The following is a 24,821-nucleotide window of genomic DNA, read 5'->3' on the forward strand; positions in this document are numbered from 1 at the left end:
TGAGTTGCTAAAGCTAATGGATGAAAATAAGATACAAATACTAGTAAAATTTTTTAATGCAATATATATCACTGAAGTGATTTCCGCAGACTGGCTCAAGTCCATCTTTATTATAATACCTAAAAAACACAACGCTAGAAAATGCTCAGAATAATGAGCCACACTCTTAAGATTTTTTTAGGAATACTTCACAACAAAATTAGACTCAAATACGAACAAAATCTCGAAGATAGCCAATTCGGTTTTAGAAATGCTATGGGAACTAGGGAGGCACTTTTTGCGATAAATATCCTATTACAAAAATGCTTTGATCAAAGAAAATATGTATTTGCTTGCTTCGCGACTTCAAAAAGATATTATTAAAGTCGGGTATGAAAAAATTAATGCGGTTGCTTAAAAACACAGCAATAAATTAAATAAATGACGTAGATATTCATATGAGCATATCATTAAGAGACAGACAAACCAACAGAAGTATATGCAAACAATGCAAAATTCAAAATATTAAGAGGTGGATAAAAACAAGAAAAAAAAACTGGAACGAACGTGTAAACCGAATGGGACCAGATAGATTAGCGAACATCTGTAAAAACAACAAGCCGTATAGCAGAAGACCCATTGGAAGGCCGCCAAAAGCTGAAAAGATAATGTACAGTCAACAACGACTGAAACAGAATAAGAGGCAGCCAAACAGGAGTAATCCTAGTCGCGCGAAGAAGAAGAAGAAGAAGACATATATATTCGTGTCATTAAAAATCTGTACTGGAATCAAACTACTATTGTAAAAATTGGAGAAAATTACACCGACAAAATCTCCATATAACGTGGAGTCAGACAAGGTTGCATTTTGTCCTCAACATTATTCAATGTTTACTCGGTAGCTATTTAAAAAGACACTTTAAAGACAGCCATGTGGAATCAAAATCAACGGGGAACTACTTATCGAATATAAATTTTTTTCTCTATTCGTGCTAAAGCAATTTGTTTTTAGGAAAATAGTCTGCGTCTGTTTTTGACATTATCTGCGTAACAAAGTTCCAGATTCTTTAAAGCTATTACTAAATAGTTGCTGCATTTTAGATCTAATTAAATGAGTAAGATAGGTCCAAAAGATGTAGTTCAGTGTTAAGCTACATCTTTTATGGTTCCTTTCTTATGTGCCAAAAGTTTAACTCCTTCCCACGGGTGGGGTCCATCAGTACACCTATAAATGAAATTGCTTAATTTTTTCAATTTTTTTTTTGTATTTTTTTCCTACACTCGGTGTACCTTTTAATGGCAATGAATAGTACACTTTAGCATAATTTCCTTAAAAATATTTAAAAAAAAAATTTTGTTAATGAGAAATAGGATGTTTGAAATTTGGTCCTGATAGACCCCACCCGTGGATTTGTGTCACAAGAAAGTCACCCGTGGAAAGGAGGGTTAACAACGATGCTATCTCGTTCTCCATTGCACTTATATGAAATTTTATTCTAGATAAATGTAAACTAAGAGTACCAACAATAATTATTTTAATCGAATATTAAACTTTAATCGAGAAATATAAATAACATAGATAAAACGTAATACATACACTATTAATTATAATATAATTTTTACAATTTGTACAATTAACTATTTCAACTGAAATTCTAATGCATTGTTTCTGTCATATTATTAACGTTAAACTCGTTTCTTAAATTGTGTCTTAGTATTCAAAAGACACTGTCAACTTAAACTTGTTTATAATGAATTTGCATTCGAATTGTTTATAATGATTCAAACAAGAATATCCAATTTGCAGATGTTTCAACTCTTGTTTGCATAAAAGTATATAAAAATATTTCATTCATCTAGCTGATTAAAAAAACTGCTGGTAAAGTAGGTGATCGCGTCAGAAAAGGTATTTAAGAAATGTCTTATCAAAGCGTCCGGTATCAGAGAAAGTGAACCATCAGGTTAGAATTAGCATTCCTGATGTTGTTATTCTTCAATTATGCAATTTTATTGATTAGGTACATAAGTTAGGTATACAAGTTTAATATTACAAGCTCCGATTAAAAGCTTAAAAAAAGGTTAAAAGCAAAATTATTAGAATTTTTATAAAACATATTTTTTACCTATATAGAATATTAGAGATGATAACAGTTTTCTACTATATTATTATATTGTACTAAAAAAAAGGAAACCATATTCAAATAAAGAGCCATAGATCAATAATATAATTAGAATTGAGTTTGAAATTTATGTTTTGGTTAAATAGTTTCATCATGTTAAGATAACTACTTACATAATTTAATTATTATTTTTATTGTCAACAATAATTATGTTAAAGTGATATTTGGAAATATAAAACTAGTGCAGGGAAATAAGTTTTTCTCAGGACATCTCAATAGCCAGCTATTGGAAGAGTTTTTCCAATAATATATACCTATAGTAAGCAAACTTATATGTTTTCTGTAGAAATTGCGGCGTATTTTTTTAATTATTTAGGGCATAGGAGCAGTGACAGAAAGGTCAAACTAAGGTGTTGTTTTGTTTTGTTTTTGTTGTGAGTTCTCACCTTCTGAACCATGTTACACTAACCCAAAAATGCATCTAATAAAAATAGAAGAAACATGGACAATATAGATATTGTTTAAAAAAAGTTTATAAAGTCAAGAGGAGAAAAAAGAAAATTATATAAATATATATTTTGGAACATTTGTGGACGTTCAAACTGAAATCAAATGCAATGTCTAGTATTTAAAATAACAGTCTGGTACGCTAGCAACGTAAAGAATGAAAAAGATACTGTTTTTTAAGGGTGAAATGTAGATGCATGTCAAAAGGTTATTCCTAGCGTCGTTCAACAGCCTTCAGAAAGAAGCTTTGAATTTGCGGTTCACCTAATTCGCTGTCGAAGAGAGGTTTCCCGAATTCTTGCTACTTCGTATAGATGTACCAGGCTATTTGAATTACAACGGCCAAATACTAGACGTTCCTGATGAGGAGTTGAATAACTTGAATACGTCTAGAACAATGGTAAAATTCGAATTGAAATGAAATACAATCTTTTACTTATATTTTATTTAAAGTATTTTCTCTACGTAAAGAGTGAAAAAGATCGTGTTTTTCAAGGGTGAACTGTAGATGCATGTCGGAGTAAAAGGTTATTCCCAGCACGCGTGCAAAATGTCCAACTTTCCATGACTGATGCATAAATCAATTTGAATTTGACCAATCATCATCATCATCATTAAATCAGAGGATAAGTTTAGCAGATGAACAACAGGGTTTTCGTAGAGTAAGATCGTGTACAGATGCAATATTCGTTATAAAGCAAATTAGTGAGAAGTCACTAGAGTGCAATAGACCAGCATATCTGTGTCTGATAGACCTAAAGAAACCGTTTGACAGAGTAAGACTCAAATATGTAATCCATATTCTGTATAATAGAGAAGTTTTCCTAAATATTATAAAAACTATCGAAAACTTCTATCAAAACAACGTCAGAATAGATGGACAGTTTACAGAACCTATAGAAATAGGCAGCGGAATAAGATAAAGGGATTCATTGAGCCCCTTGCTCTTCAATTTGACCATGGATGAAATCATCAAAAGCGTTAACAAAGGAAGTGGATACAGAATGGGAAGCAAAAAAATAAAAATACTCTGTTACGCAGACGACGCAATATTTATAGCTCAAGATGAAGATCCACAGATTTAACATAAGAGCAAAAGAATTTAATATTACAATCTCATCTCAGAAAACTGAAACGAGAGTAGTCAGCAAAGAACCAACCAGATGTAAAATAAAAATTAATGGTATCAGTATTGAACAAGTAATGGAAATAAAATACCTGGGAATTACACTGTCTAGCTATGAAGACCTGGACAAAGAAGTGAGATCAAGTACAAAAAGCAAATAGACGGACAGGATGCCTTAGAATAACACTATATGGTGAAACAGACACATTAATACTGAGATGAAGTCAAGAATTTATAAAGCCAGTGTAAGACCAATAATGACATATGCCTCAGAAACAAGACCCGAAGCAGCCACAACGCAAAGGCTACGAGAAACGGCAAAGATAAGAGTACTGAGACGAATTAAAGGAAATACGCTGGGAGATCGAAAGAGAAGTGAAGACATTAGAAGAAAATGTAACGTACAGTGTATAAATGAATGGACAGAAAATAGAAAAAAATATTGAATAACCACATAAGGAGAATGGAAGAGACCCGTGTCGTCAAAATAGCAATAGAAAGGTCACCAATCGGCAGAAAAAGTATCGGACGACCTTGCATAAGATGGTGTTTCAACCTTCCATAGAGGTATTAATCCGACAATGAACAAGCAGATTTGCTTATAATGAGGAAGAAGAAGAAGTAGATCATCATCATCATTAATGGCATTACAACTCTTCTTGGGTCTTTGTCGCGTTTATTACCGCATTCAATTCTTGTTGGTCCTGTGCCACTATTTTGTATTGTGTCACTCCCACTTTCTCTAGATCCGCTGTAATTGCACCTTTCCAACTTTTTTGGGAAGGTAGATATAGATCTTCTCCCAGCTGGCCTTTCCCAAAACACATTGTTTATAAGACGAGTGTCATTACTGCGTATCTGACCGATGGCATGGGTATTTGTTGGCTTGTAAGAGACGCTGCGATTTGAGGCTATTTGCATAGACCTGTGACTTAGGAAAACCCACAAGAGAATCTAATATCGCACGATTTTGAAGGCCAGTTCACCTTTACGTGAGACGACCATGTTCTCAAATCGCTCGTGCAAATGTAGCATGACCACATGTCGTTGGTATTCATATCCTCCAAATCTGGCCAAAAGGAGGTTGTGATCGTGTGATCTATAGCACTTGCTGTTGACAGCGATAGCCTTCTCAACGTCATTCTCAAAGAAATATGGACCGATGGCCAGCCAAATTGCCGCCCAAAATCTGGGATCGTATTTTTGAATTCAATCGAATTTTTTCGTAAATAAGTTACCTAGAATGAAAAATTTTGTATACGAATCTGACTGTGTATTTTTAACTGTCCTTCGAAAGGTTATACGTATGCGAGAAAAGTCAAATATTAATAAAAAAAGAATAATTGGCAGTTTTACTTACCCTGTTTTATTTTTATCATCTAAAACAATTCGTTTCTTGTAAATTAGCTGAAAGGATTAAAAAAAGACATGAAATATAGTAGTTTCAAGCCTTTCAAGCTTATCAGCTCCATTGTGAGGGGCTTTGTTTTCTTTTGGCTTAGACTTATCGTCATACAGCCAGACACAAAAGGAATAAGACATCATTATAATTTACCTAAATGCCCTAGCAAAATAAAAGATTACATCGATATTAGAAGAACAGGGACACACTCTTCTCGCCTAGGGACCTATCAAGGCATTGATTTATATAAGACACAACAACACTAGGTCACGGAGAGGATTAAGTTATACAAATGGTTTAAAACAAAGGTAGCAAGATTAACTAAATAATTTTTAGAGAATTATAATGATAATTTGTTGTCTTTTTTGAAAATTTAATTAGAGTTGTAAACATCTTCAGAGCCAAGTGATAATAAATATAGTATGTTCCAAGGAGCTGATACTAAAAGGTATACCTCTTTACAACCAACTCTACCTCAAACAGCCTGGTTTCAGAATTTCAAAGCTCCTCGTAAATATATTACTACTATAAATCGAATACGCTTTGGACATGCATGCTACCCATGCCATTTATTTAAAATTAAAGTCATCGATGATGATAGTTGCAAACATTGCGGCAAGCTAGGTGACCTCGATCACATCTTCTTTGAATGTCCTAAATTTATTCAGCATTCAAACTCCCTGTATACAAAATTAGCTAAATGCAATACATACGCTCCATATAATATACAGTCTTTGTTAGCCATAGGTTCTGTAACAATATATAATTTAATTATAGAATTTTTGTCAGACACATGCATAGCTTTATAAATCTGGTACTCGTTCATGAAAATTTTCATGAGCGTGTATAGGATTAGACTTGTACCCTTTGTTTATCCTATATGTAACAATACCTTATCCGTGGTCCAGTATTGTTTGTCTGTTAAAATAAATGTCTTGACGGACCCCTAGACGAGAAGCGAGTGTCCTTGTATTTTCCTTCGACGTGTTCTTCTATTAATTATTCGTCTATTTCGTTTTAGGGATATCGCTGTGCATTTGTCTGAGAGAAATAATCTGTACTTATCTGTCTATACTTTTTTAAGGAATATATTATAACCTTTCGAGACTGGCTGAATGACGAAAGTCAATGCCACAAAAAAAAAAAAAAAAAAAAAAAAAAAAAAAAGGAGCTGATATTTTATATTTTAATAAATCATTTATAAGTTTGGATGAGAAAAGAGGGGCTTTGTTAATCTGTACAATTTTTAAAACTGTACATCCAAATAGTCCCCTAGAGGGTAAAGAAAGGGATGGTAAACTTTGCCTTTCTGTTCCGCTAATATTTTCGCCTCTGCAAGGGCAATAACTATATTTCTTTGTATTAAAAAAATTTTTAAACCAGCCATTGACAACAAAGTTCAGTGAAAAATATAATATTGATATAAATTTTATTGTTCAATGTAAAACAACGATTAAAAACTATCAGCTAACATTTTATCTGACGTACACAAGCCCAGTGACAACTAAGACGACAAAAATTACTTTTATAGTATAGCATCTAAATTCGAATGGTTCAGATCCATTCGAGTCGCCGTATACGAAAAAATTCTTACACGCAGTATTCAAAAATACAAAAAAACGGGATTTCGAAACATGCACGAGTTATTTTGAAAATACAGTGCTAGATTGGAATCGTTTTAAATTCGTTTTATGTTCATTGACTTACCCATTCATTCAAAAATTGGCCTTATTGCTTAATTTAATTTTTTAATGAAAATTAGGGTAAGTTTCCAACTGCTTCTGAGCAAATTTAGCTAGTAGTCTATGATGGAAGCTATTTCCAGCTTTATCTGAAATAGTCTTTAATTTCGTTATTTTATTTGCAATCCGACTTAGATTATTCTGTCAAATTATCAGACCTTAGCGGTTTGAAATCATTTACTTGCCACGGGGTGCATGTAAGCCAGTGATCAGTTTGAAAATTTCTCCGAGTCTATTTTAAAATCCCTACTTTTATTGCGGTGATGAGTTTGTACTATCTATGAGGGCATTTATGCTAATTGGTGATGAGTTTACGCGTGTACCTAAATTTATATATCATTCGAATTGTAATCTTGGTAGGACGTCTATGGCGACAGTAAAATTGCACGTGTTGTATAAAACTATATCAATCTATGTTGATTTGGCAAAACGAACTGAATAAATGACCGCTAATTTGGCAAATGTAGTTTCAAGAATATGGCCGCTACTGTCAAAGTTTGATAGATCTTACGATTACCCAAGCTACCTAACTGGCTTTACTTTTGATTGGTTGTTAATCTTGGCAAATTGTGTATCTGAAATAAATTGTATACATATAGTTAGGTTATCCATTGGGCTATTATTTCTTCAAATTTTATTTGATTTTTAAATAAGTTAGATTTATTATATGATACATATACTAATACTTTAATTTTATATAAATATGTTAAAAACCGGACAAATTGTAATTATGGTTTATTATACAAGCGAAAGTAATTTATTGAATTGTGTAGAAGTTTAGTTGTAGTAACGGTATTTTAAACTGTTAAATGATTAATCTAATTAGGTGTATAATTAAATTTATAAAATTAAATTTATTTATGAGTAGATTTTATAATCTTTAATACAAAAAACTTTTCGAAATAATTTGTTAAGGTATGCATTTTTGCAATTTTGTCTAATGTATGCAAACAACCCAATAAGATTACTTATATAATAGGTTTTAATAAATCATATGTAACATGACAGATATGTAAAAAATGGTTTTGATATATTATATTACATTATTTTGAAAAAAAAGTGAAACCGTTCGTATGTAAAACGTATCAAAAAGTGAAATCTATATGTAATCATTTTAAACTACTATCAATAAAAACAGTTTTACATTTTTTATTGAAATATAGATATATACATTTTTTTTCTTAGTATTCTACAGTTTATTAATATAGTATATTTCTTGTTAAATCGAACTAATAATACGAAAATAAAATTTTAATCCTATAGATTATGTTTTTCTGCCAGTCCATCCTTATGTCCAATCTTCGATTGAACAAACTGTAATAGATAGAGAAAAATTGAAGACAGATTTCGATTCAGCACTTAAAGTTATTATGGTAAAAATTGTCAAAATGGAAATAATCACTTTCAGTTTTGAAAAAATTAATAAAAACGGTGTAACTCGCAAACGACGATAGATTCACTTAGTTTGTGTCAGTGTCAGTGTACAAAAATAAGTCTTACTTTATTTCTCGAGTCTGGATCCGACTACAATTTTTCTGCTTTGTATCGGACTACGTCTACTGTAATTGTCTTTACGTACGTCGATATCTGTCTTTATATCTTATTTAATTAGGTTTTAGCAAAGGGCAATGCCGTACGTATGCGGTTGAGTGTCCGTCAGGTTCTTCAGTCCTTGTTCATTCCGTGTGACGGTTCTGGGTGTAGGAGGAACAGTTCTACGACGCTAGACGTGTAATTGAAGCCCGGTACAGTATGATTAAAGGGGTCGGTTTCGTACAGCCAGTAGTTATTCTACATATTTCTTTGAATGGAATGGTGACTAGATCTACTCCATACGGGACAGGCATATTCGCCTACAGAGAGCACAAGGCCCCTGCTGTTGACTTTAAGACCTGTGGATATACACCAAATCTATTCCTAACACTTGATTCTCATAATAATCTTTTTTCTTGTACTTTGACAGTGCTATTTATATATAAGTGACAGGACCAGTGAACCAGAGGAACACTGGATTTTTCACTTTCAGTGAAAATTTTTGTTAACTTCCGGTTTATTTTTTGATGATTTTAGTTTTAGATTTAGACGTGGAATGTGCAAAAGATGTTAAAAATTCTCATTATTTAAAATATTCCCCATTGGATCGAAATAATTTAGATCCACAACTTTGCTTGCAAAATAAAAATTTGCACAGGGAAATTGTTAGAATATAACCCCTAGTAAAAGAGTGTCGGACATTTCTCTTGCGTATTTCTTAAAATAATTCTAAAAAAAATAACACAAGCTATCTAAGGAAATAAACAAAAATAACAAATTGCAAAAAGCGACGGTTGAGCAAAACGCGGCTGATTACCTAAAAGTACTCACTGTGTAAGATAACGAGAAAGCTAAATCGACTTCAGCGACTTACCCGTCCTCTTTAAGTAGGTAATGGTCGTTACGAAAAAACCGTCTTAAAAAAGTCTTTAAAAGTCTTGGCCGATTACCAAGTGGAAGTGTTCTAGCCGCACCCTCCAGACAACAAAATTGAAAATCAGAGCTAACTATTTTAAGAATCCCATGTCCACCACCGTTGATAAAAATTACTGTTAATAAGTCCATCTGAAAATAAAGACAGAACTGAATCCGAAAAAGTTTCCACAATATGAACTCATTACCGTCAAAGTTTAGTGTCAAAAAGGAATTCAGTAACTATGGGTAGATTAGGGAACAGCAAAAGATACCACCCACTTGAAAGTCTTTTACAAACAACTGCTTGTTGTTGTCACATATGCTTAGCAGCATGTAGGCGTTTCAGTTGATATCTGAATCAACTATTCTAACGTTTCCCTCATCACATAGCCAAAAAATGGAGCCAAAATCTTCGAGATCACACCAGTTGATATCAATTTAAAAGTTCCTCGTTTATATCAGTTTTTTATTACAATGATTTAAACAGCAAAAACCATGGTTAATCAAACAAAATATAATAAAACGCTTAGGTTATTAGGAACATGTAGCATTAAATAACATCACTTTCTCAATATTAATACCAAAATAATATTTGAACAAAAATTGTCTTTGCAGAAAAGAAAAACTTCCTTTACCGATGGTTCTGCAGCGGCGGTGTGGATCCTAATGACATAGACAACCCTCAAGACAACAAAGAGCACGGATTTATGGTATTTTTCCGAGATTATTTTGCAGCTATGTTGAACAACGGATGCGTTAAGTTTTTAGTTATTCTGGTTTTCGGAGTATACCTTTTAGGAGCTGGTTATGGAATTACTAAAATACAAGAAGGTCTGGAAAGAAGAAAGGTTGCCAAAAACGATTCTTACGCTATAGAATTTTTCGACAGGGAAGATGACTACTATAGGGAGTTCCCATACAGGTAATAATTGTACTCGTGGTGTGGAAAGGAAACCAGTGCTCGTATTTCTTAAAATTTATTTTACAAATAAAATGATTAAAGAAATCATTTCATATTAAAGACAAACAAATAACATAATTACAACAAATGCTCGAATGGAGTGGCCTATCGTGGTACGATACAGAAGATAGATTGTTTGTCTATTAAAGATAACAAATTCCATTCAAATAATAATGGCTTTGTAATAAGCTCTAGATCAACAATACAATAAAATAAAGTGGTAACGATTGTACTCAGTATATTGCCACAAATCAAGTACGCTGTGAAGACATGTCAAGTTCCTTAGCAACCAGACAGTAAGTTCATAGTTACCATTGGAATATGTCAATATTAAATTGATTTGTTGTATAAAATCGATTTAGACATCTACACTAGTATCTTTTTGAGAAATATTACCCTAATAGAGATTATTTGAAATACGATGGTGCTGTCAGAAAAATAGCGAATAGAAGTTTTGATGATCTTAGGTTAATTCGATAGTACAAGAAGTAAGTATGGCCGAATTATGCGATATCTAATAAAAAATATCCTGATCGAGTACCAATAAGTAAAGCGACAGTAAGCAAAATATTGCATAAATTTATTAAAATTGGCAATGTTAGAGATAAGCTCAAGAATGACAAACCCACTGTTTCCGAAGACAATCAAATAAATGTATTACTTGAAATTGAAGAAAATCCTCATTCTTCAATTACAACTTTATCAACTAACAATAAGATCTGTCATAAAATTCTAAAAATTACATTCATATAAAATTAAACGTATGAACTCAATGAAGACGACTTTGATAGACGCAGGGAGTTTTGCGACAATGTGCAAGAATTGTGTAATCGAAATAATGGATTTGAATATAATACCTTATTTTCCGACGAATTCACTTTTTGTTTAAACGGTACCTTTAATAAGCAAAATTGTCGTTATTGGCAACAAAAAATCCCAATTGGACAATGGAAGGTTATACCCAATATCCCCAAAAAGTAAATGTATCATCATCATCATTGGTGCTATAGCCCTATAAAAGAGCCTCGACCTTCCCAAGTCTATTACGCCAGTCAGTTCTATCCATTGCCAACTGTTGCCAGTTTGCTGCGCCTATTTCTATACCATCCTCATCTACACCAGCCCTCCATCTGAGTTTTGGCCTACCCCTACTTCTACTTCCCACAGGTTGCGACATAAGGATTGTTCTAGGAGGGTTGTTCTGCTGTGATCTGGACAGATGTCCTGCCCATCTTAGTCTTCCTATTTTTATAAAGAATACTACGTCTTTACCACTAAATATATGTGTATATCTGTGATATATCTCGTAGTTGTACTTCCTTCTCCAAACACCATTTTCACAGATGCCCCCGAATATTCTTCTCAGGATCCTTCGTTCAAATATAAGCAGGAGATTTTCATCTGCCTTGGAAATGGTTCATTTCTCCGACCCATATGTCAACACTGGTTGTATATGGGTTTTGTATATGGTTATTTTTGTTTTTTGTCTTAAGTTTCTGCTTCTCATATGTCTACTCAGTCCAAAATAGCATTTGTTTGCTAGGATTATTCTTCGCTTGATTTCTTTCGTTATGACGTTCTCCTTGGTGATCAGGGAGCCTAAGTATGTGAATTTGTCCACCACTTCAAAGGTAGAGTTATCAACCGTAAATTGGTGACCGATGTTCCTGGCTCTATTGTTGGGTGTTGATGCCATTATCTTAGTTTTATCTTCATTTACTTGCAGGCCCATATTTTTTGAGGCGTTTGACAAGGTGGTATACATTTCTTCTAGCTTGCGTGTTGTGCGGGCAACTAGGTCGACAACATCATTTTTGTTTTTTGGCTAAGTTTCTGCTTCTCATATGTCTACTCAGTCCAAAATAGCATTTGTTTGTTAGGATTATTCTTCGCTTGATTTCTTTCGTCATGACGTTCTCCTTGGTGATCAGGGAGCCTAAGTATGTGAATTTGTCCACCACTTCAAAGGTAGAATAATTATCAACCGTGAATTGGTGGCCGATGTTCCTGGCTCTATTGTTGGGTGTTGATGCCATTATCTTAGTTTTATCTTCATTTACTTGCAGGACCATATTTTTTGAGGCGTTTGACAAGGTGGTATACATTTCTTCTAGCTTGCATGTTGTGCGGGCAACTAGGTCGACATCATCTACATATGCCAAAATTTGGGATGATTTATTAAAAATATTTCCTCTGTTGTCTATTTGGGCATCCCTGACCGCCTTTTCCAAAGCTATGTTGAAAAGGAGACACGCCAGCGCATCTCCCTGTCGTAGCTCAACATACGATTCAAATGCCTGTGATTGTTCGCCCTGTATTTCGACTTTGCAAACAACTTTACGCATTGTAAAAATTAAATGTATGGGTTGGGATTATTGGCAATACCATTGTAGGACTGTATTTTTTTGACGGTACTGTAATGGGTAAAAGGTATTTAGAGATGGTGCAAACCTAGCTAGTTCTATTTTTAAACGCAATTCCATATATCAATAATCCTGGTCAAACAGATCCGACCATTTGGTTTCATCAGATGGAGCAAGTCCACATTAGGCTGTAGTGGTTAGAAATATTCTAAATGCAACTTTTCCCAATCGCTGGATTGGGCGACGCGGACACATTGAATGGCCTGCTGGGTCGCCAGATTTGAATCCTATGAACTTTTCTATTTGGGGTTATTTAAAAAGTAAGGTATATGTAAACCAACCTACCAATTTGGTAGACCTCAAACAGAGAATTCGTACTGAAATGCAACAAATTACACCAGTAATGTTGTCATTTATAACCCAAGAATTCATTGGACGTCTTGGATACTGTCAATTAAACCAAGGAGCTCAATTCGAGCTTTTGTTGTAATAATTTTATTTGTTTATCTTCAATATGAAATAACTTCTCTAATAATTTTATTTGTAAAATAAATTTTGAATTAAATTTTGAGAAATACGAGCATTCGTTTCCTTTACACTCTGTATACTGAAGTTTAAATGTGATGAGTTTAGTACGGCCGTACTCAAAAACAAAAATAAAAATCGACCTGTCAAAGCTTTAACTGTGAAAATATGTATTAATATATGCTTTAAGTCATGAGATAATAGATCGTTTCCACACTTTATGAATGCACTGTATACCAAAGTTTATATATGTATATGCGCATTTATTTCTAAATATTTATATTTATTTAGGCACCTGAAAAAATATACCAAGAATCAATTTTAACAAAAAGAAAATCCCAGACAAACAAAGAAAATTCCAAATTTCATTTTTATCAAGTAGAGCAGGTGGGTCTTCGAAGAGAATGGAGTATTGCTGACAACCTTTAAGCAATTTGAACTCTAGATAACTTCTGATTCTATCGTATCCATATACAGGCCTAAACTAAGCGACGGAGCAAAGAAAATACACAATCCAGGTTGCAGAAGGAATATAAAGAAGTGGTGTATATGCATACATTTCTATTCCACTAACAGAATATACCTTTGTATCTAGGAAGAGATTTATACAGCATTGCATTATGCAAGAAAAAAAACATGAACTCTTTCGAAGGTTTAATATGTGCACAGATAGTCAAGCGGCTGTGGAACCTCTTATAAGTCCCAAGTAGACTTTAAGCTGTTGTGCGAATGCCGAGAACTCCAGAAACTGGCGGGACATAACAGTCTCACACTGGTATGAGTGCCAATTCATCAGACCATAAACGGCAATAAAAGAGCTGATGAACTTGCCATAAAAAGATCAGCTACAAAATACTGCGGTCGACCAAGCATATGCCAAAATATACTGAATGGACATGAACCAATAGGGTTGTAGTACTGCAAAAAACAAGCAGGAATCAACTCAGAATTATGACAGGATTCCTTAGTGAACTTGCTCCAGTCAAGGGACACCTGCATATAATGCGGTTGGTTTAATAGAGACTTAAGATACAAACTGTATAGAAGGTAACCTAAAACAGTTAAACATATCTTGCATAACTGCACTAGATCGCTGGCGACAAACACCATTTACATAATTACTTTAAAAATATAGGAGACCACACTACCACACTTGCATAAGTGGGTACTGGGTTTTAAAATTTTGGAATGGATATCCACATAAATGAAAAATATACAATAAATTAATAGACTGCAGTATGATCGGGTTATACTACCGTTGCCGAAAAAGAAAAATACGAACTATAATTCAGAAAATTTAATTTTAATTTTATATACCTGCATTTTATATTTTTCCAGAAATCATTTGATTCTGTGAAAATGTGGGCAATTCTTACCACCCTGGATTACGCAAGAATCGACTCCAAGTATTCAAAGTCATAACGATCACATATTATATGCTAGTATGTAAATCTGGATCAATGCAGAAAAAACACACAACACGTCCATCAATAGAGGATATCTTTACGTTTACCAGTTTTCTGGTATTATTTCTAACCCTATGAGCAAGCAACTGATGCTACCTATTCTTTCAAATGCTTGAAATAATGCCGATTTTTCAAATTTTTAACAGCTATAATTGAATATTTATTCTTTATATATTTATAGAGTATAGTAATAAGTAATTCTTTTTTAGGGTTCAAGTTATCATATCTGGCCAATACGACTATTCCGACCCAAAGATTCAAGCACAGGTGGAAAACTTAACTCAAACATTCGAAAACACCTCTTATATTTCAAACACTTTATATACAGAATCTTGGTTAAGAAGTTTTATTCAATATACGGAACGAAATCAAGACTATCTTAATCTTACAGTTAATACTAAAAAGGGATTTACAGATGCTTTAAAAGAAGTAAGTATGATGAAGTGAGAATAAAAAACCTTAAAAATAGTACTAGGTAACCGCTACGTATTTAATAGTATAAATTAATCTGATACCATTTTACGTTTTATATTATTTGCAACATATCCTAGTTACTAATGATTCTATTAAGGTAAGTAAAAAGTAATCTCCCCTATGATGCTACAGCCCAAGTCGGGCCCTGGCATCTCCCAGCATCGGCCTGCAAGCATCCCTTTCATTGCTGCTCTCCTCCAGTTTCTACCCTCAATATCTCTTTAGCATCGTTTCTCATTTTGTCTATCCACCTTTTCCTTAGTCTTCCTAATGGCCGACGTCCCACCATAGTTCCAATAAACGTGCTAGTAGGTGTTTTGTTATTATCCATTTTTACAAGGTTACCTACTTAGCTCAATCTTTGTAATTTTGCATAATTTGCTATTGAGGGTTCTTGTAATATTGCTATATCTCGTAGTTGAATCTTATTCCTGTTGCAAATGGGTCCCAATATCAATAACGTCTACTGTCTATTGTGTAGGAGGTCTACCTCTGCTTCTTCTGTCAGATCGTGGTCTCCAAACTGTAATTTTTTGGGTCCATTGCCGTTATTCATTCTGGCCACCTGGCCCGCTCAGTTCCACTTTAGCCATGCTATGCTCTCTATGTCATCTGAGACGCCTGTCCTTCTTATTTCCTCGTTGTGAATCCTGTATCCGAGAGTCAAACTAACGACCGTTCCATTTTTTTTGGGCTACTCTGAGTTTGGTTGCTGTGATCTGGGTTAAAGAAAATGAAATAGTTATACACATTGGTCGAATGTCTTCTTTTTCTATAAATAATTTGGCATGTTGCTCTTAGATATGTTTAATAGAGCGGAATATGCGGCGTATGCTAAATTGAATCTGCTTTGTATTTCAACCGTTTAGTCGATCCTACCAATTTGAATTTCATGATTGACGGATTTATATTTATGAACTAATGCTATATCGTTGCAGCCGACTTTTTAATTTTCTCGCTTGGTACCAGATTTGTCCTGTATTGTGTGTTTTCAATATTTATGTTCACACCAACTTTCTTACAGGCGGCATGTAACTCAGTAAGCATAATTCCAATCTCTTTTAGGTTATCTGTTATCAGAACTATGTCGTCTGCAAATTGTAGGTAGGAGAGCGTTTATCCATCGACATTGTTTGTCAGACAACGTGTCTCCTTGTTTGACTCCTCTTTTAATTTTTATACATTTTATATTTTTATGTATTCTTACGGTCATAGTTGCATTTTTATAATATATGTTTCTGATCATTATGGAGTACCAATAATCTATACGACTTTCCTCCATGGCTTTCCTTATACTGTTAAAAAACAACGTTCTATGAATTTTTCTATAATCACTTTTATATTAAAGACCAAATTTAATATACACTGCTTTTCAGATAAAACTATCTACCTTAAATAACTTTTGAACTTCTAATTTTTAGAAAGAGAGCAAAAATACGTCAATTATTATTTGAAGAGGGAGATATTATGCCATATTTGAGCTGGCTGGGAAAGACACCCTCTCAACCCCCCGTATAATCCCCACGTTTTTCCGTTTTTTAAATTACTTTCCCCTTTTTTATTTTATATTTGGTTTCTCCTTTTTGTGCTGATTTCAAAAATGTATAATACATTCGGCTTAAAGTGATTAGTTTATGAGATAAACAATTTTTATTTTAACGAGATAGTATCTCTCTCACCTTAATTGACTGTAACAAAATAGGTTGTAGCATAATTAAAACTTTTTAAATATTTAACCGTACTATTGGTAGTACTTTTAAAAACCAAGAAACAGAAAACTTCAGTTTTTATTAAAATTTTATTAAAGGTTTTCGATATATGGACATTCATTTTAATAGGTTAATAAAGACACTTTGTTATAACTTGTAGCAGAGTATTTTGATGTGCAATTTGATCGCTGAAATGGTTTACACTTTGCAAGAAAAAAATCGAAATTTTTGGTTTTATACTACAAAATTAATAATTGTGCAAGATCTGCTGCTAGAATTTTTAATGAAACACACCTCAATAGACATGCAACTCATAAAAAGTATGTGATTGAACTAACGCAGAAATTTAAGAAATTTAAAGGAACAGGGTCAGTTTGCAATAAAAAACATAACCGACAGGGACTATATATAACGAATCAATCCAAGTAACTGATTTAGGGCAAGTTAACTTAGAGGTTGAGCAATCACAGTCACTGTCAACAAATAAGTAGAGCAATCGGTGTTTCACCTTCTACAGTCTTCCGAATCCTTCGCAAATTTAAGTTCCAACCATACAAAATTAGTTTGGTACAAGAGTTAAATGAAGAAGATTTTGATCGTCGCCTCAAATTTTGCGAATAAATGACACAATGCATTATTAATAATCCGCAATAAAATTGTTAAAGTAATATTTGCCTTTCGGATCCACATATTGTGCGTAAATTTCACACACAGCATCCTCAAAGGTTAAACAGGTGTGGTATCCTAGGTGATCATATTATGGGACCCTTTTTTATTACTAGAAACTTAAATGGTGCGTCGTATCTTGAGTTACTTAGGCAAGTGGTTGATCGTATTAGAACAATAGTAAAAAATAATTATATCCTTTCCGAAGATTTAAAGATTTGGTTGTATTTCAACATGATGGAGCTTCTCCAATCTTTGCTCTACATCTGCGACCATTTTAAAACCAAATTTTTTCCACTCGTTGGATAGGTAGAACCTATTGGTCACCTAGGTCACCGAATTAAACACTTTTAGACTGCTTCTTATGGGGATATGTAAAAACAAAAATATATGCTACTTAACCAGAATCTCCGGATGATTTACGAAAAAGAATAGAGGATGAATGTCGACAATTAAATGCAGGTGTGTTAAGCAATGAGAAGAATTTTAAAATAGATTGTACGATTATATGGCAGTAAATGGCAGTCATTTTAAACAATTATTGTAAAAATTTTTGGTAGTGAAACGTTCATTCTAAATGTTTGTTTGTTATAACAGACAGATATTAGATATTAACAGGACGTTAAAAAGATATTTTTTTTTTAATCCAGTTTTCTTGCCCTTGTATATTTTTGTCGTGTATTATACAATTTTGAAATCAGTACAAAGAGGAAAATTAAAATATCAAATAAAAAAAGGTGCAAGTAATTTAAAAAAATTAAGGAATGATACAAGGGTAAGAGGGTCGCTTTTCCCAGCAAACTTAAATATGACATCATATGTCTCCCCCTTCAAATATTTATTGACGTATTATTGCGCTTTTTCTAAAATTTAGAAGTTTAAAAGTTATTTAAGGTGGATAGTTTTATCAGAAAATCACTGTTACTATAAAATAAAATTATGTGGAAATATATCAGATACAAACAAAATAGGAAACAGATAGGAAAAAAGAAGAGGCACCTCTATGAGAGTGACTATGTTAACAACTAAAAAAGTATGTAAAATTGAAACTAAGCCATCTGAAGAAACAGAACGCTGCTTCAAAATAGAAAACCATGCAAAAGGACAAAAATAAAGATATACAAAGGCTAATTATGGCCAGTTGTAACACATGCTGTATAAATGATGGTGATAAACAAAATAGAAGGAGAAAACTTAAGAAGACTTGAAATGACAATAATAATCATCGAACTTGACATCATCCCATACGGGACAAGGAGATTAAAAAGACATAAAGACATATCCGTAAAAAAAATTAAGGAACGAAAATAGGCAAAGATCGGCAAACGAGAAGTTCAAAACAGTCACGAGGTGGACATATGAATCAAATTAAAAAGCCAACGGAAACTAACAACAAGATGGTCGGGTGATACTGACAACAATATTAAATTCGTGGAAATAAAATAACTTAAAAAAGAACGCAGAAATAGAATTGATTTGAGAAAGAAAAGAAAAAACAGAACAAGATCTACATCAGAATATGATTCTAGAAGGCGTAAGTCATAATCCAAAAAATTTAACGGCGACGATGAAGTTGATGATGCAAAAGCAACGACCAAAGAAATAAGACTGAAGAGACAGTAGCCTACTGACCTTATAATATAATTTACAAAGTTATTACAGAATATTTATCACTGAATAACCACTCCACTCAAATTATGTACATATTGTAGTCTCATTTGCTTAATGTTCTTATAAAGCAAATTGTTAAATTGCAAATAACTAAATAAAAAATAAATAAATAACATATTGTTTTTTTCATTACTTTTCTGAACAGTTATTTTCTGTTAAATATTACTTTTATTAAATTCATTTCATTTATTTTAGTTATGGTTAGCTCCCAGCAGTGCTTTTTCTTTGGATGTAAAATTTGACGAAAGCGGTGAAAATATTATAGCAATGAGGTTTCTTATACAAGCTGTGAACATATCAGGTACCGAGCAAGAAAAAGAAATGGTTAGAGCTATCAGGAAGATATGTGAACAATCTCCTTTAAACGCCACTGTGTTTAATCCATATTTTGTTTATTTTGACCAGGTAAGAAGTATGAAAGACATTATAGTTTACGCAATGAACTATTGTTTATCATATTTATTAGTGAATATATAGCTTGTTTTGGTTTTCTATTTTAGTTCTTATTTATCAGTACCAAGTGAAAGTTATTTTTTTATCTTTAGTAGTATAATATTTAAGTTATTTACTATCTTTACTATGCGAATTAACCACAATTTCAGTTAAAAAAACATATATACATATTTATGAAAATTGGTTTGTGGGGATTACAAGTTATGAGGAACTTAAAAAAAAATATTTTGATAGACATGTCATTTCCGGTTGTACCGGAAGTGGACTACAACTGTGTTATTTTAAATAGAACACCCTGTATATTATTGTGTTTTTAGATTCTTCGTGAAATTCTAAAAAAAGTTTGTATAAGGTACCATATTTATATTTTTTGAGTTATTCATCTTTTTTAAAAAATGTTGACCATATTTTATTTTTTGACAAGTTCATACATATCTCATTTATTTACGAACATAATGTCTTGAAAACCTTTGCACACAAAAAGAAGGTAACGTTCTTGAATTTCTAAATACTGGGTGTTCACAAATGATACGCCATTTCTTTAAATTTCAAATCACAGTCAATAATTTATAATAAGACACCTTACATTTTATAAATAGTATTAAGTTCCCCGTTCTTCTTTTTAGAGTGCCGTCTCCCTAAGAAGGTTAGCAATCATAATGGCTATTTTTGTTTTTGAACTTGCTGCTCCAAACAAATCAATCAAGAATTTTATTCTGCATTTGGCCCACATATCTTCTTCCTTTAATATTTACCTGTATTATGTGTCTCAAAATTTCATATTTTGGTCCCCTCCACGTGGCCTAGGTATTCCAGTGTTTTTGTCTGTATAGTGGTGATTAGTTGTTTCTTTACAAACCATATCCATTACTTTTTTATTTGTAATTAACTGTACATAAAGTGAACATTTTTGGAGATAATTGTGGTTTAATGTTAAAGGTAAGATATTAATTGTTTTATTTTAGCAGACCGTGTATGAAAATGTCATAAAAACAAAAATAATGATTTTGATTGTAAAATTTATATTTTTAGTAATGCAAAAAAGATAGTCAATAAAACTAACACTTACAGCACAGTTCAACGACTTTCGAGGAAAACATTTGATACGGGTGAAATAGAGTGTACATACTGGTGTATTTTGGTAGGACCTTTTCCTAATTCAGAAGTGCCGTCGTCTTCGGCGAAATAAAGCGATAAACAACACAGGGAATCGGCGGGTCAACATTGGAAAAGAGATGATCAGCAAAAGCCTATTAAAAGATAAAAACCTTTCTATATATCGAATAAATTAACGATAGATTGACAAATCTGAACACATAACATGCAGGTTCCATCACAACTAAATAATACTAGATATTGACTATAAATATAAACATCATAAGCAATTTTCGACAGACAACTATTGAATCACCTCAAATTGGGCGTTGCTATTTCTTTTATAACTTTTTTCACGAGAATTTTTAAGCTCTGAGATTTAATTTAAGATGAAGTTCTCACACACAGAACTAATTTATCATGAAAAGGAGAACTCAAGTACTGCATATTTATACGTATTCAGAACCATAAAAGTTTTAAAATTAAGTTAAAAGTTTCAAAATTAAATAAATTGAAATGCTACAATCTAATGCAACCTAAATGCCTTTCTGCCATCCAAGAAAGATAATAGTGCTTATATACGCCATTACTACTTTTGGCGTTATCCACGGTACTCGAGTACTTGGTACAACTGCTTGGCTATTAATTGTTTAACTTGAATTAACATATGAATTTAAAAAAAATCTTTAAGTACCGTCTCCATTAATAGATGTTGGCAACAAATTCGGCTAATTTTGTGCAGATTTTTGCGCTTCTTAAGAGTGTATGTGAATTGAATCCTGTCCAATCACAAATGGTTTTCAACCAAATCTGCCAATGGCCAGATCTTCTGCAGCCCTCTATTTTTCGCTCTGTAATAAGTTTTGGGGGCTCATATCTCTGGTATCACAACTGGGTGTCTCTTCTTGATTAATGTCTTTTTTTTTCCTATTCTTCTTAAAACTTCGTCATTTGTGACGTACTTCACCCATAATATTTTGAGCATTTATCAGTATATCCACATTTCAAAGGAATTAAGACCTCCTGCCTCATGTTTCAAGCGTCTACTCTATACAATTAAATATAGTACACGTAACATTTCGTATAGTTTCTATTGCCATTTCGATCCTTCTTATTTTCAGATCTGGGTCTAGGTTGTTACAGTTAGAGTACACCTCGGCAAAAAAATTTTGATAGATGTTGTCTTCAAACTTTGGGTATTGCTTCATTAGGCCCTATGCTACTTTTTTTATGTGCGTTTGGTTGTGCGTTTTTCCTCTAATTTTTTCTAAACATTTCAACCGTTAGAGAGGAAAATCGGAAAACAAGTTTCGTTAGACAATATATTCCTTTTATTAAATAGCTTAAAAATTATAAGAAAATCACAAAAATAAAATTGTCTGGTGATAAAAATAGTTATTCAACGCGTCTGACGATTCGGACATGTCGGAAAAACTACTGTGACGAAATTAATAGATAACCAGCTAATTTTTTCAGGATAATTGCATTAACAGCACCAAAAACAACTATTCATATTGTCTGACGGAACTTGTTTTTCGATTTTTCTGTCTGACTGGTAAAATGTTTAGGGAAAATTAAAGGAAAAACACCTTAGAAACAAAAAAGTCGTAGAGAGACACCGTGTCAGACTCAGCCTAATGAAGCGATACTCAAAGTTTGGAGAGAGTATACATCATAAACTTATTAGAGAGTAAACATCATAACTAACTATTAGTTATCCAGCACCCCAAGCATTTGAATTTTGTCACTTTTTCTATTGGCTTGTTGCAGATAGTTCTGTTCATCTGAAAGTACGGTTTTGGCCTATGACCGATTTCATTGACACTAATTATTAAGATTGTGATGGGCTTATAAGTATCGGCTGGAAACTATCGTTTTTATTTTTATAGTGTTAATTTCCAACCTCATTCTGTTCTCTTCTGGAAGTATTTTTATTATTATATGTTTTCTGCTATGATTACCGGATTATCTGCATACTTTATGTTGTTTATCACAATATAATTGATTCTTGCTCTCTCCTGACGTTTTGTTATCGAAGATCGGGTTATATATTTATGTTTACCAATTTAGGGTCAACATTGTTTATTCGAATGCAGCCTTGTAATTTTATTACATGTTTCAAATGATAGTGATACCACGTCCATTTTAATCCACTTGTTGAAGAATTTCTAATATTTTTGATGTTTGATTCCATCAAAAAAAATTTATTATTGATAAAGCAGGTGTGGAGGTTTTTTTACTTCCAAATATCTCTACGCTGTTGATGTTAGTCCCAGGATTGCATCCCTTGTTCCCCGACCCTTTCTAAAACCATATTGTGAGCGACTTAGATATTCATCGAAATTTTTGTAAATACGTACATAAGATGATCCCCATGAAATTTTTGCTGCGCGACTCATCAGAGATATTGTTGTGTGATTACTAAAACCACATAAAAATTATAACTTTTAGAAAAGAACCTTATGGTTATTCATCTTTCTTAAACGATGTCACAATTTAATTTATTATTTATTATATTTAATTAATTTTTTTATATTTTTAGTTCGAACTTGTAAAACCACTTTCGATTCAAAACATGGTACTTGGAGCTATTATTATGATGTTAGTGACATTTATATTTATACCCAATATATTATGCTCCTTCTGGGTCGCTTTATCCATCATATCAATCGAAGCAGGAGTAGTAGGTTACATGGCGCTATGGGGAGTCAACTTGGATTCCATATCTATGATTAACTTAATTATGTGTATTGGTAAGTATTACTTTAAAAAAACTGGTAAATATAAAAAAATATACAAATATAAAAAGTTATATTATAATAAAATAAAATAATTGTCTCAAAACAATGCAATCTTGCATATAGAAATAACCTATTAGGAGTCAACATACTCTTTCGTATATACACTTTCAAGCAGTGCGATATAGGATATCTTTGTATCGAATTCAAAAATGAAAGGAAATGCTTTAGTATATTTCCGGATATTATGAAATGGCTTTCCTATCGACAGGTAAAATTCGTAGAGGTATCTACGAAATCTCATTGTCGTTTTCGATATGTTGTTAAGCTGTGCATTAAAACTAAATATATTCTTTTGTATATTTCCTCTCTGTCTAATATAATAAAATAAATATGTGCTCCTAAAACGGAAATTGATAAGGTATGTAGAGAGCCGATTTAACAAGGATGGTTTTTTAGGCCATATCGCTTACGGCAAACGCCAATAGCCGTAATTCTTCACACTCTTGTTCGTTAGCATCCTATTTTAACAAGAAAGCTAATTTCGACGTACTTCTTATAACGGTTGCATCTCTCAGAATAATGACGCGTAGACGAGAATCTTCGAGACGAGGATTTGCAGAACATACGAAATGACCATCGAGGTGTTCCTAATAGCGACGATAGAGATGGACTATTCTATTAGTTCTATTTGTATTTGTATAAGGCGCGCTGATATAAGTTTAGTGAGTGGATAAGATAAAACAGTATTGTAAACTTTAAATAAATAGTTTATATAAATTAGAACCGCTCGTTTTATTATTGTTAAAGACATTACAGTGGTGTCAAGGTGTGAGATAATTTTTTTAATTTAAAAATAAATGAAACAGTGACTTTTGGAAAGAGTTTTAAACATTTAATAGGTATTTTTCGTTGGGAACATTCGCGTAGTTCGGTAGTGATTTTTATAAAAAGAACATTTAAAAATTACGTATGTAACTGACCAAAGATGCCGCTTGCAGAAATGTCAGTAAAACAATTACGGAACAACTGCAAGAACGGAATAAAGGACTGAAGCAAGTCCAAGAATATCCTTCAAAAACGACTGATTGACGTTCTCAACAGGAATGGAGATGACCCAGTTACAGTCAGCAGAAATGTTTCAAATGCAGAATTCTAAGATGGATTTTTAAGGGTCAAGAAAAATGTTACCAGGCCTTCTACACTCGATTAGAAAAACGCTATGTTGATGCACATCTACAACAAGTCTACAAAGTACAAATAAGAAATAGAATTCAATGAGCAAGTGAGAATTTGAAAGAATTTGAAGCAGATGTTGCTCGTATACCGCGGTTGGCTTATCTGAAAATACCAAACAACATATTGAAAGAAATTGG

General features: G+C 32.7%; 1 protein-coding gene across 1 annotated transcript in view; it reads left to right on the forward strand.

Moving 5' to 3' along the window:
• The window catches only part of Ptr (patched domain-containing protein), a 274,044-nt gene that overhangs the window by 234,670 nt on the left and 14,553 nt on the right, over positions 1–24,821 (forward strand). Inside the window, exons 9-12 of the mRNA XM_072523099.1 lie at positions 9,940–10,246; positions 14,849–15,068; positions 19,355–19,564; positions 23,250–23,460. Of these exons, the coding sequence (XP_072379200.1) occupies positions 9,940–10,246; positions 14,849–15,068; positions 19,355–19,564; positions 23,250–23,460 (948 nt within the window). The remainder of the gene's footprint in view (positions 1–9,939; positions 10,247–14,848; positions 15,069–19,354; positions 19,565–23,249; positions 23,461–24,821) is intronic.

Source organism: Diabrotica undecimpunctata, chromosome 2, assembly GCF_040954645.1.
Source record: "Diabrotica undecimpunctata isolate CICGRU chromosome 2, icDiaUnde3, whole genome shotgun sequence".
Taxonomy (NCBI): domain Eukaryota; kingdom Metazoa; phylum Arthropoda; class Insecta; order Coleoptera; family Chrysomelidae; genus Diabrotica; species Diabrotica undecimpunctata.